Below are 13,535 nucleotides of genomic sequence, written 5' to 3' on the forward strand. Positions count from 1 at the left end.
TGTTAATAACAGCCACATGAAAGTATTACTCTGTTATGGGTATGCCATAATAGCTCTGTACATTCCTTGATGTTGCTAATTCAGATGTTCACTAACCTATAACAAGACTAATTTTAAGAATTTCACTGGCATTATTAAGCTAACAGGACAATAGACTCTGTAGTGTACATGGTCCTAACTTCTTTGCCAATAAAGACAGGTTGTGAGGTAAAGAGGTTTCTCGTGGGTAGAAGCATCCCTTTAAAAAAATGAATTTGGATATTTCTTTAGAATTTTAAGGGAGATATTTATGTCACTTTTTCATCCCCATTTGTGAAAATCAAATTGAATTAAATATTTGAGTTTAAGGTGTAGAGAACACTACCTTTCAGACACAAGGCTACCCTGAAACAAATTAATTCAAACATCTCCATTTTATAGAATAGCTTAAGTCATGATGTGACACAAATTTTAATATGTACTCTTAGCGATAACCTACTCTTTACATAGCTACTACACAGCTTGTGAGTAATGCAGTGCAGCCAAAATGTCAGAGCAGGGCATACGACTAGCATTTTCTTGTATATTTCTGTATATTTACATACATAGGCACAAACTAAACATGAGCTACAAAACTGGGACCTAAGTGTGGAAATTATTGGATCTAACCTAGGTTTTTCTTTTTATATGAATCAGCTCCTGCCATCACTTACGTTGGTCAGCTGCCCCTGAGGACTCAACAGTGGAGTTTTGGGTTAGATAGTACAAAAAGATTCTTCACATGGAGGGTCATTGGAGACTGGAATGGGTTCCCCAGGGAAGTGGTCACAGCACCAAGTCTGACAGAGTTCAGGAAACCTTTGGACAGTGCCCTCAGACACTTGATGTCACTCTCATAGGTGGTGCTGTTCAGGTCCAGGAGTTGAATGATCCTTGTGGGTCTTGTCTAACTCAGCATATTCTGTGATTCTGTGACCTGAAAAGACAGTGGGAAGCCCTTTTAAGGGCTAGGAAAGCTAGTCAGGAATCAAGCATGTGAACTTATCTAACTCATGAACACTGGCATCAAGTTCTGGCTTGCAAAAAAGAACAATCAGGACATAAAAGCCATTTTGTTCAATGATTGCTCATAGAGAGTCAGATCAAATGGAACAGTTTGGGAGGAATGCTATCCCAAACTCTGCAATTCTGGTATATATCATTGGAGCATAGGTGTTTAAATAGAAGAAGTATATAGTACACATTTTCTGCAAATGCAAGTTGTGATGAACAAGAAAGACTTTGAAGCAGAGTAACAGTGTGATGGTGGCTGCAAGAGTGCAACCTCACCATCTTCTAAGCCTGTGAATGCTCTGCCACTTGATCGTCTGATTGAGAGGACCAAAGAAATAAATCCTGTCTTTTCAGGCAGAGAGAAAGACAGAAAGAAGCTGTCTGAATATTTATGCACAGTCCCACAACCTGTATTGTGCTATAGTGAAACCCACTATGAAGTAAATTGGTGGCAAGCCTGGTTTTCAAGGAAAGCTCTATTTTGACAACACAAGCTGAAGAGTTCTGTTCATTTCGAGTCAGTTATTACTATTACCTATTTTATGTGTGATCAACACCACAATGTCTAGTGATTTCTTTCTACAAATTCCCATCCAAATACTTGAATCTGCACAGAACACCTGAAATTAATAGAGAGGTACCATCTGATATGCCTCTGGGAGAAATGCATTCCTGAAATGAAATGAATTTATACTATATTTCAGAAATTAAACCGGCAGAAATTTTAGCCACCTGCTGCAAACTCTTCACAACTGATTAAATTAATCTTCTATGGAAAAGCTGGACGACTGGAAAATGTATTAGCTATGCACAAGCTTCTCATACCACAGAGGTGAGCACTACAGTGGTAGTAGTACATGAATACCGATAAATTAGTTTATCTGAAGATCTATTCTACACAGATCATCAGGAAATCATCAAGAAAAGAATGTAAGCTCTTTTGAACTTTCAAACTTATATTCTTCCAACCAGATTGTAAATACACATTAGCAATACCATAAGCCCCAGAGCATCTTTATTATGTGTTTTTGCCTAGGCAAAAGCTCATACATACAAATGGAGAACAGTGTCAACAAATGCCTTCAGAAGCAGTAAGCAAGATCACAGAAAAATTACATACTCAATTTACCTGTCTTATTATTAAGAAAAAAAAAATCTCCTAAATATCATTAAAAATATGTTTTTCTAATTTACATTTAGGTTTTGTACTTTTGAGGAAGTATTCAGTCATGCTTTCCAGTTTTTCTCCACACGTTCATGGTATACAAACAAAGGTCACAGTGGGTAAGGGAAAGGAAAGGAAGCAGTACTAAGTGCTGCCTGGTGTGGTACAGTCTCAAGAAAAACCAATTACAAAGCACCCTAGAAACATCAATGTTATGTCTGACTTTGGCTATGACCTGCTTACAAATAACATAAGGTGAGATTCATGCTTAATCACACAGTTTTGTAATCCAAAACATTAGAGAAAAATAGTACAAGAAGTGTCTAAAATGGCAGTGCTCTGCATGAAGCTAAAACTCCTTACTGAGCTGCAAAGTAATAATGAATTTTATGACTGAAACAGTTACAGGTGAATTACCAGACACTGATTCTGTACTAGGAAATCTTTTACTAAGCATAAATACATTCTTACATGCCTTAATTTTAGCCACATATTTTCTCAAATGAAGGATTTGAAAACATAGCTATGATTTTTATATCTTGGGGAAAAAGTCTTAAATCAGTTCAAAACTGATTTTTTCACCACTAGCTATTTTATTGTTTCTTTAATCCCCTAAAAAGCAAATCTTAACAAAAATATCCTCATTTCATTGCCATATAAAAAAGAACAATCCAGTTCTTAACACCATTTTGTTTAGACTAATATATTCTACAAACTAAGACAGAATACAATACCTAGGCAGGAAAAAATGCAGTTGAATGAGTGCAATTGTATATAAATCTGTGCTGAGGTTAGACAAATTGAGGAGTAAATATAAATAAAATGGTGTTAGTTAGATTTTCTTAGTGGGAACTAATGATTGACTTTTCATTGTTGTGGTTGGATTTTTTTAAGCTTATAAGTATTTGAATATAAATATTATGCATTGACATTTGTGCACTTAACTGTCTGAACATTTGAACACAAGCATCTGAGGAATGTAGGGACAAATTCTGACTGATTCCTATAAGACTGATACCACCATTGTTTGATTATCAGGGAAGTACAAAAAGGGCTCCAGAAAGATAGCTTTTGTGGTCTGCAGAAATGTCTAATATATATTTGAAAAATATACTCTACCTTTAAATGCACCAGATGAAAAGTAGCACCCAGGATAGACAAGGGATCAGAAGTAAAAACGCAAATGTTAGACAAGAGTAGCTTTAGGGAACAGAAACACACAAGATCAATAAAGGGTTGCAATACAAGTAACTGCTGAATGTGAGGATGCTCGTCCTAAGCTGTTAGATATGCTGATAGTTATTGTCTGTTCATTTTACCAATGTACCCAATTCCAAGCTGAGAACATCCTATTTTGAGCCTGGTCTGATGGAAAACAAAATCTGAATTGTTTCTAAAATTCATCTTTTTCTCCAGAAAAGGAGATATGGGGGGGAAAGCTGAAGCCTGAAAGCAATGCATGAGACTTGCTGACTTGCTAGAGGTACTTAAAACATGGATGTTTTAAATAGTGTCAGAAAGAAAATAGCACTCCTATATTCAGAAAACACTAGAAGAAAAGGATAAAGAATAAGAGAACTACAAACCAGTCAGCCTCACTTTAATTCCTGTGAAAATGATGGAGCAAAAAAATCTGGAAACTGTTTCCAAACATATTCAAAGCAGAAAACTGATGTGATAGCCCACATGGGTCTATGGAGGAGAAATTATGCTTGAGCAACCTGATAGCAACTGATTGAGCAACTCACTTGGTGGGTGAGCAGAGAGCAGTGGATGTTGTTTATCTTGACTTCAACCAGACTTTCAACCCTGCCTCTCTCCCACAGCAGTCTCATAGCCAGACTGATGAACGGCAGGCTGACTAGATGGGAATGTCAAGCTGCCTGGCCTAAAGGTTTGTGACCACTAGCACAAGGATCACCTGATAGCCCATCAGTAGTGCTGTACCCAGGGATTGATACTGTGACCAATGCCATTTAACATCTCTGTTAATGACCTGGACAATGGGACAGAAAACACCCTCTGACAGCAGACACCATGAACTTGGGAGGGGTAGTTGATACACCACATGATTGTGTGACTGTTCAGGTTGTGTGACTCAACAAGCTGGAGAAAATAGCAAACAGGAATCTCAAGAAGCTCAACAAAGGGAATTGTGAAGCCCTGCACCCAAAGGATGAAAACCTCCATGCATCAGGGCAGGCTGGGAGCCGGCTTCTGAAAGCAGCTTTTCAGAAAGATGTAAGTTTTGGTGGACACCACGCTGAACATGAGGCAGAAATGCACCCTTGCAGCAATGAAGGCCAACAGCATCCTGGACTGCATTAGAATGAGTGCCACCAGCAGATCAAGGGTATGATCTCTATCCTCTCCTCAGCACTGGAGAGGCCACATCCAGAGTGCTGAGCTCCATGATGCAAGAGGAATGGGGACATGCTGGAGGTGATTAATTGTTTGGAACGTGAGATATGTGGAGAGACTGAGAAAGATGGGATAGTTCAAACTGGAGAAGAGGAGGGTCACAGGAATTGTATCAATTTATAAACACTTGATGGAGGGGAATAAAGAACAGAGACAGACACTTCTCAGTGATGCCCTGTGAAGGATAAGAAGTAGTGGGCACAAAAGGAAATACAGGAAATTAATTCTGTTTAAACAAAGGACAAAGTTTTTTTACTGTGAGAGTGGTCAAATATGGGCATGGGTTGCCCAGGGAAATTGTGAGGTCTCCATCCTTGCAGATGTTCAAAACCCGATTGGACCTAGTCCTGGGCAATCTGCTCAAGCTGACCCTACTCCACTGGTTGGAGTAGATGAGCTAAGAATATTCTTGTCCATCTTAACAATTCTGATTCTTACATAAAGTGTAAGAGAAAGTAAGAGAGACTTCTCCCCTCCCTAAAGGTTCAGGCAGCTAGTGGAGCAACCATAATCTTTTCTAAAAAGAAGAGTCATGTAATCTTATGTATGATAACATGATCATCCTGGCCTTAATGCAGCAGTAGTTCAGAGATGACACTACTGGACTGAGCATTTAAAATTGTTTGGGACCTGACTGCTTTAAAGTTTCATAGAATTCATGTCCCAATTTGTGCTTTGCTTTAGTGGCAAAATTTTTGTAGTGTTACTTTATTTTTATTTGCTATTAGAATGAGAACAAGTTTTTGCAAAAGGCATACATAAATCTGAGTGGAAATTGTATTCCTCTTAGTGAAAAAGTAATTTACAGTAACCATAGTTTTTATGGAACTACCCCTTTACTATAGGACTATGGAGACACAAGCACTGGCATGTGATTGATGATATGGTCCCACAAAAAATGGCTTTAGCAATTGCTGCGCTGAGGAAATGGGACCAGAGATGTTCAATAGGTTGACATTTATGTTTTTCACTGACTACCTTTCTGCATTTCACAGATTTTGCTTAAGTTATTTAGTTAATGTTAAGGACAGAAGCCACCCATAAAAAAAGCCCACCTATTTCTTTTTGACTGCTACATTTTGCACCCAAAGTGTGAAGAAAGCCAGTGTGTTTGTTAGCATGACTCTTCCTTAGTGTTCCCCTCACTCCCCTGGTACAGATCCAGAGGCAGAAGAAGTCAGACTCTAGACTCTTAATGCTTAATGCTGCCATCTAGCTAATAGTTGCTGCCCACAGCAGGAGGAATTCCACCTTTTGAGGGCTGGCTCACTAGGGAGGTAACTGACAGCTTTAATGGTCCTTTCCTAAATTTGCAGTACTGAGCTCTTCAAAATATTGATAACGGACTAGCGTCCTTCACCACTCTAAACCCAGCTCAGTTCGTACAGTGAGAATCGGGTTGGCTGCCTGAGTTTGTTGAGTTTTCATACAGGGCTTTGAAAACTTGCAACTGCTAATGAGCAGGGCCTGGAGCAGTGTGGACACCCCCTCAGCTGCCATCGTTTTAGAGATGCATAAAGAGGAATGAGCTTTCTGTGCACCAGTCCATCCCTCCAGCCTTTGTCCTCCTAGTCCCTGAGACTTCCTTGTTCAGTAGTTTCCTTGTCCTCCCTGGTACTACCACCATCACCTGTGGGTATGCAGGGAGTGAGAGAAGGACTTGATCCACATGAAATCTGATGTCTCTTCCCTCCCCTGGCCTGCCTTCCCCGGAGGCCCTGATCAGACTCCATAAATTTGGCTCTCATGTGGTGAAGCCTTTTTTATTTAATTTGAGCAAGTGGTAGGCTTTTTTATGTTTTTCACAGCCTTAACTGTGACAACAACCACTGAGGCTATGCACCTATCTGGATATTCTAGAAAAATGATTTCAGACAGATGTGAACCACCTATTTGCGGCTGCAAGCTGTCAACAGAAGTAACCTGCAAGAGCAACGTACACTTCAGCATCAGCCCACTCGCCACCTCAGAAATGCACGGCTTCGGCGGCTCCCTTTTCTGGGGCCATTTGAGATGCCTCTCATTCCCGCACCAACACTTAGCAGAGGATACCAGCGAGGCTCGGGGTGGTCTGCGAGCACAGCGTCCGCCCTGCCCGTGCAGCAGGGAGTCCCGCCGTGTGTCCGAGCCGGCTGGCGAGCGGCGGCCGCGCTCCGCACGCCGGCCGGGACGCGGGGAAGGAGCAGCGCAGCGGCCGCTGCCAGGGCCGGCCGGGCCCGAGCGGAGCAGCGCTGAGAGGCTCCCGGGCCAGCCGCTGCGCCTGTGGCTGGGAGCAGGGCAGCCGAACCAGCGGAGACGTGCCGTGCGCTGGGCTGCGGCGGCAGGCGCGGTCCTAGGGCAGTCCCGGCACAGCCCGCCCGACTCCGTCCCGGACACTCGCGGGTGGCTGCGCTCGCCGGGGCGGGCGGAGATGTTAGCCCGGCCCTAGTCCCGCCTCTGCCTCCGCCGGGAGCCGCTCGGAGCAATTCCCACGGCAACCCAGGCTCAACTCCCCTTCCCAAACCCCGCCTCTGCTCCCCGCCCCGCCGCTCCCGCCCGGCGGCCGCCGCCGGTCGGAAACAGTCCGTGTGTAAACTCGACGTGTCCGGAAAGGTGCGCGCCGCTCCCCGCCTCGCTCCGTGCCCGGCCGCGGGGCGCGCCCGCCGAGCGCGATGCTGGACCCTTCCTCCAGCGAGGAGGAGTCCGATGAGCTGCTGGAAGAGGAGCGGCGGGACGTGCTGGTGGCGGCGGGCGGTGGCTCGCCGCGCTCGCTGCCGCAGCCGGCCCGGGACTCGCGGGGCAGGGAGGCCGGGGCGGCACGGGCAGCCAGCCCCAGCCCTTCGGTGCTGAGCGACGGCCGGGAGGAGCAGGAGCGCCTGCAGCGAGAGGAGCGGGAGAAGCGGCTCCGGCTGCAGCTCTACGTGTTCATCGCGAGGTGCATCGCGCACCCCTTCAACGCCAAGCAGCCCACGGACATGGCCCGCCGGCAGCAGAAGGTGAGCCCCCGCCTCCCCGCTCCCCGCCCCGCCGTGTGCGCTGTCCCCCGCGGGCCGTCCCGCGCCGTCCGTCCCGCCCGCCCCGCCCCGCCGCGCCGCTCCGGCCCGCAACAGGTGGAGCGGCCCGCGGCACCGGCCGGGCACGGCGCGGGGAGCGGCTGCCGCGGGGCTGGGTGTCAGCGCGCCGTGCCCGAAACGCACCCTTCAGCTAGGATCCAGCAGTCACCGGGGGGAAGTCGTTTAAGTTTTTAGAGTTGCGCTCGAAGTCGCCGTGCGAGGGGCACAGGAGCGCAGGGAGCGGGCGCGCTGGGGCCGTTCTGCGGTGGAGGATGTATTCCTGCTTTTTGGCGGTACCTGATGGGTGGAATTAGACCTTCCAGAGGTGCCTCCTGCCAGTGGCGTTCTGACCGTCTGTACTCAACCCGAGCAAATTAAGCCATAAAACACAGGTGAAAGAGAAAACTTATTTTATTTAATGAATTGTCGAGTGTGCTCTCTGTACGTAGAAACAATTAACATGTGTGTTTGTGGTGAGAATGACCTTCTTAATGAAGGTTGACCTAAGTTGTTCTCTGTGGCATGTACGTGAAAGAGAGCTTTTGAGAACTGGCAGGTGTGTGTAGGTATTTATGCTTATTGCCTCTTAATTTTGAACTATTGATTAGGTAGAAAACATAAAGTTTTGGATTAAGGCACTACATTTCCAGATAACTACTTAAAAATTCAGTTCTTGGAATGTTTGATCTAAAAAACTGGGGGTTTACTTTCAGTTCTGTAAACAAACAAACTAATCCAAAACAAAAGAAACAAACAAAAACCCCATTCTACATCACTTTCTAGAAGGATAGTGTTAGGACAGAAAAATTATTTAATTCTACTTGGCTTCTATGATTTCGATACTTCCATATATCTAAGGATTTGGAAAATCCAGTACTAAATGTTTTGGGGTATCTGAAGTATGCCTGCTGTAGGTAAGTAATTGTGTTTAGTGAATTCTCAGACAAGTTAATATGGCAACATGGTAATAATAATAAGATTGTTTCTGGAAGATTGTTTTGTTTTTATTAAGTGTTAGGTACTTAAACTCTAGAGCCTGAATAGAGACATCTTGTAAACAGAAAACCAAAGAAAATCTGAAATAACTTTTTCCAACCCATTGGAAATTCCCTACCGAAACATGGAATCATCATAGAAATTATATTTTTAAGAGATACCTGGATCTCTATGAACGTGACTTCCCACTGGACAAAGCCAAAGCAGACTTGATGTAGTGTTGATATCGGTCTAGGTTTAAGCAGGAGGCTGAGAAGCCTCCAGGGATGAGATCTCACAACCTGTCTGTGTGACCTGCTCTACTGCTCCATTGCTCCCCTCTTGATTAAATTTTCCTAATCAGCTTCCAAGTTACTGCTTGTGGCCATCAATTTCAGAAGATACTGAGCATTTAGAAGTTCTCACTGATCTAAGTCACTAAGTATAGGAACTGTTTTAAAAATAACTACTGCAATAATTACTTTTATTAATAAAATGTATTAAAAGAGATTACTGATGTGCAGCAAATGCAGAAATAAAACTGTTGTGAATTTAACTATGAGCAATGAACAGACTGATTGACAAAATTGACTTGATACCTACAATTAAATATAGCTCTTGCTAATTACCGTTTTTAAGTGAACTCTGGATTTTGCATTAATTGCTGTATGTACAAAGCAGCTTTTGTCATATTTAGGAATTTAGCTGCAGACAAGGATGACTTGTCTTTTCCTGGTCAGGAAATTGTGTTTTTAAATAAGACATAACACAAAAAATAAGTCTTTTGAGGAGATGCACTTCTGTCTAGATGTAATGAAATGCACATAACCATCCTTCCTCTTGCTCAGTTTTGGATGTATTACCCAGTAAATTATTGCATGTAGGGTAATAGAACTGGTCATGAGTTTTGAGAGTTTGGAGAACCTGCTTTGATAGTTTGGGATTGCTGAGAGCTGTCTGAAGGACCCTCTTTTATATCTAACTTCTGTTCTCTGCGCTGCACGGTGGCCCCATGTCAGCTTTGCAAATGAGAGTGCAACCATCTGTCTTAAACCATGTCCTGAAGGAAGACATTTTTGGAGATGTGACAGGTGGACTGGAGAAGAGATGACTGAGAGGGGACCTTATCAATGTATATTAGTATCTGAAGGGAGGATGTCAAGAGGATGCTCTTAGTGGTGCAGAATAGTAAGACAAGAGACAGCAGGCAGAACCTGATGCACAGAAGTTGCACCTGCATATGAGAAAGAACTTCTTTACTGGAGTGTGAGGAAAATCTTCTTTACTGTGCTGGTGATTGCACACAGGAGCAGATTGCGCAGAAAGGCTGTGGAGTCTCCCTGACTGGAGATATTCAGGAACCATCTGGATGCAATCCTGTGCCATGTGCTCTGGGATGACCCTGCTTAAAGTCAGGGTTGGACCAGATGAACCACTGTTGCCCTTCCAACATTACCCATTATGTGATTCTGTGACTCATATTCTATGGGATAAAAGTCTGTCTTATTTCCTGAATTAATCCTATCTGCTAAGATAGGATACAGATATGGTCTTGATCTCTTGCTCTTTTGCTTCAGTTCCCACTTGCATGACAGCATGTGGCTGGCTGTCCGCTGCGAGCTGGCCCGAGGTTCCTTACCTGTGTTATGCAATGGGAGCTGTTAGCTTCAGCACGCCCTGTCCATCTTGAGTTATCCATGGGTTATCCAGGATACGGTTTAGAATGGGAACCTATAATGCTGTGTTGTTTCAGCTTGTGAACTCCTTGTAGTGCGTTTGCACCAGCAGTCTTTCAAGAGCCTAATAATAGTATCCACCCTGCTTAAGAGCAGAAGTAATTTGTTCTTTCTGCCAGTTCATTTGGCATATTGCTGAGCAAATATTGAGGAATGCAGTTTGCTTCCTTTTTAATGTGGAACATATTATCCAGTTAGGGAATGAGATGGAATTCATATATCAAGTATCTTTAACTGCTTTGTAATATCAGTAAGGAAATGGGTTACAGTATGGCTGGCTTTTTATGTTCTTGCTTTAGTATCAGATTAAAATGTACTATATGGTATCTTGAAACCACCATACTTAAGGACTCTGTTATAGTAATTAAAGAATTTTGAATGCAGGCAGTGTTTCACTCCTCTGGTGTCCTTTCTTCTTCCTTCTTTTTTCTCACTAAGTAAAATTAGCTCTTCTGTATTGTGATAGATAAGGTTAACTAAAAAAGGAAATCAAACTTTAAGAGAAAACAAGAACTAGCATAATTTGCCAGAGTCCATCAATTCCTCCATCTCACTTTTAATGATAAAGTTAACGTAATTTAGCCCAGGGTTTGCTATATCACATACTTTTATAATATGGCTGTCTGTTGGTTTTGGGTTTTTTTATTAGTCTCTAGGATGAATATGTGATAGAAATACTCTTTTTTAACTGTTCAGAGTTAGTTGATTACCTGATATTATATCCTAAGTTACTTTGGTTGCAGGTAGATTTTTGATAGAGAAAGGGCAATAGTCAAATATTGGAGGTGTGGAACTGAAGCATAGTGTTATTTTTCAAGGTGAGGTAGCATGTCCTGATGAAGATGGAGTTAGCTCTACAGAGAAGGACTAGTTTATTTATTAACATATTTTCAATAGATATTTGTGAACATTTAGTTGTGTATTTTCCACCTTGCAGAGAAATATTGATGCATCATCACATATTGTTCTTTTATAAAGCAAATTTTGTCTGTCGCTGGTTTAGAGACTGTCACTTCTTTGTAGCAACAACTTTCTTATGAGTTCCCTCAAACATATTTTACCATTTTTTCCTTCTGCATCTTCACTCCTCCTTGTTTCTAGTCCCAACAAAAGAGAAGACAATTGTTAACTAAGCCTATTCCTCTTTCTTCTGTTCTCCGACTGCAGCCAAACTAAATCTTAAACCACCAGATTGAATTTGTCCGTAGAATGAGATGTAGTGGAAGAAATTCACTTGTCACTGTCTTCCATCAAGGGGAAGTGGTGTATGTGAACATATATATATGTACTGAGTCAGTGATTAGATGATGACCCTGGTAACTGCTGTTTGTACTAACCAGTTGTACACCCATATGTACCCACCCAGTTTTACTCAGTGAGTGTACAAAACCAAGGGGTTCTGTATCTGGGAGGTGAATCAGAGTTAAAGTTCCTGGGGAAGGAAGGAACAGCAAAACGCTACAATTAACTCACCAAAAAAAAAAAAAAAGTTTTCTGTTTTTCCTGTGTTTTTCTTTCTCAAAATCCAAGAAAGGGAGAAGAAAATCCAAGACTAAGGGAGAAATAGCACTCCTAGGCTAAACAAGATTTTTTTAAATGTATGAAAGGCTTAGTGCATCAAAGCTGATAATTCAAGTCTTGCTTTCGTAGGTGATAGGTATTACAAGTAATTGATCTGGCCATGTAGAATTTATAACTGAGTTTACTTCCTGAATACTTGATGTCTTATTTTCCTTCCATTCCTTCTCTCCCTCCAGCTACTAAATCATGAATAGATCAAAAGCATTGACTTCTAGCTAATTCTCAACAGTAGGAGCAGTAATCAGTAATTTATTTTCATCTGAATTTTGTGCATTCATTCTTTCTTCTTTCTTGGCCTTTATCTGCAAAGGAGAGGTTTATAATGATACATGTTCACTACATAACACTGTCAGGAAATACTGTTTATGGGGATAGACTTCATTCTCTGGATTGCAGTTTTATTCCCAATGTCTGTCTTTCTTCTGTCTCAAGCCCTGTATCTCCTTGCTTTTGAGCTGATGATGTGTATCTGCTTATTTATTGGCTAAGCATGTTTTGGGAAAGAAAAATTGTCTCTTGTCCTCTGAACATGCTTCATTAGATGTTGCTTTCTGCACTGCTAAGGTAGCAAGGAGAATACATCCAAAACCAATCTTTTTCAGAAACTCTAAACACATTTCAGGGAAAAAACATAGCTATAAAACTTGTTCATCTGGTCAAAATTCTGCTAAAGATCTTTCTAGGAACATGTCTTCCAATTCTACCTTCATTTCTTACAAATTTCAGTTCTTTTTATGGTGTTTTAGAAAGTCATTTTAAATCAAGTTTATTTCCTTATTTTTCCCCATAACATTGAGCTCTAAGGTGTGTATAGTTTTTATTTTAAGTCAAATGAGTATAGAGATTTCTGGTAAATCCTGTCAAAACCCCTAAGATGGTAGCCTGCAGACCTGTATACAAGGTTATTCACAAATAAATCTTTCTACCCTTGTGAGAACCAGCTGTTTGGGGAAGAAGTTGGTTTTGCCTGCAGTAGGGATGTTGCTCCCTATGGGCAATTGAATCAGCCATGACTGAAGAAGTACTTAAGGGTGATGAGAGAAGCAAAGCCTCCTATTAACCAGTGCCACTTCAGAAATGACAACCCATCAGAGTTGTGTTTTAATCTTAAATTCTTCTTCTGCCCTACCAGCTCAGCATTGATCTGTGTGGCTGGCCAGACGCTGGTGGTGTGCTGGGAAAACCACGTATTGGTAAACAGCTGTGTAATGAAGTGAGCGTGTTTGGACAGTCTGCAAACCTGGTCTACTCTGATGAAAAATTTATCACTCTCTTCTTTTACCTGCTTTGTTTTTGGTTTTGCTGCCTATTTTACCTATACTTGCCTTTGAAATTTGAGTAGTTATTATTAGTGGATGGAACATCTTTTTTCTTCTGAACGCATGACCTCAGGTTGTTTCTTTTTTTCTGTCACCTACACAGTTTGACAAATATGTTAACTGTTGGCAAAGAACTGATACAATGTGCCTGTGGAAGACTAGTTATTAGGGTTTTTTTTCTACAGGGGAGCTGACAGGAGGAAAGTTTGAAGGATCAGTTGATTGCCACCCTCTCTTCAGGGACTGTATGGGGGAATTGTCTGTCTGGACTGCC

The 13,535-nt window shown here is 42.2% G+C and overlaps 1 protein-coding gene across 10 annotated transcripts in view; it reads left to right on the forward strand.

Moving 5' to 3' along the window:
* Positions 1–7,067: 7,067 nt before the first annotated feature.
* Positions 7,068–13,535, forward strand: part of CADPS2 (calcium dependent secretion activator 2) — a 284,504-nt gene continuing 278,036 nt past the window's right edge. For 2 of the 10 annotated variants that reach the window (XM_072921236.1, XM_030256895.4), the window contains exon 1: positions 7,073–7,593. In XM_072921236.1, the coding sequence (XP_072777337.1) occupies positions 7,270–7,593 (324 nt within the window). In that variant the 5' untranslated portion in view covers positions 7,073–7,269. Of the gene's footprint in view, positions 7,594–7,617; positions 8,043–13,535 lie in introns of those variants that run through there. The other 8 variants (XM_072921227.1, XM_072921240.1, XM_072921273.1 and 5 more) reach the window with 5 other exon arrangements.

Source organism: Taeniopygia guttata, chromosome 1A, assembly GCF_048771995.1.
Source record: "Taeniopygia guttata chromosome 1A, bTaeGut7.mat, whole genome shotgun sequence".
In the NCBI taxonomy this organism is placed as follows: domain Eukaryota; kingdom Metazoa; phylum Chordata; class Aves; order Passeriformes; family Estrildidae; genus Taeniopygia; species Taeniopygia guttata.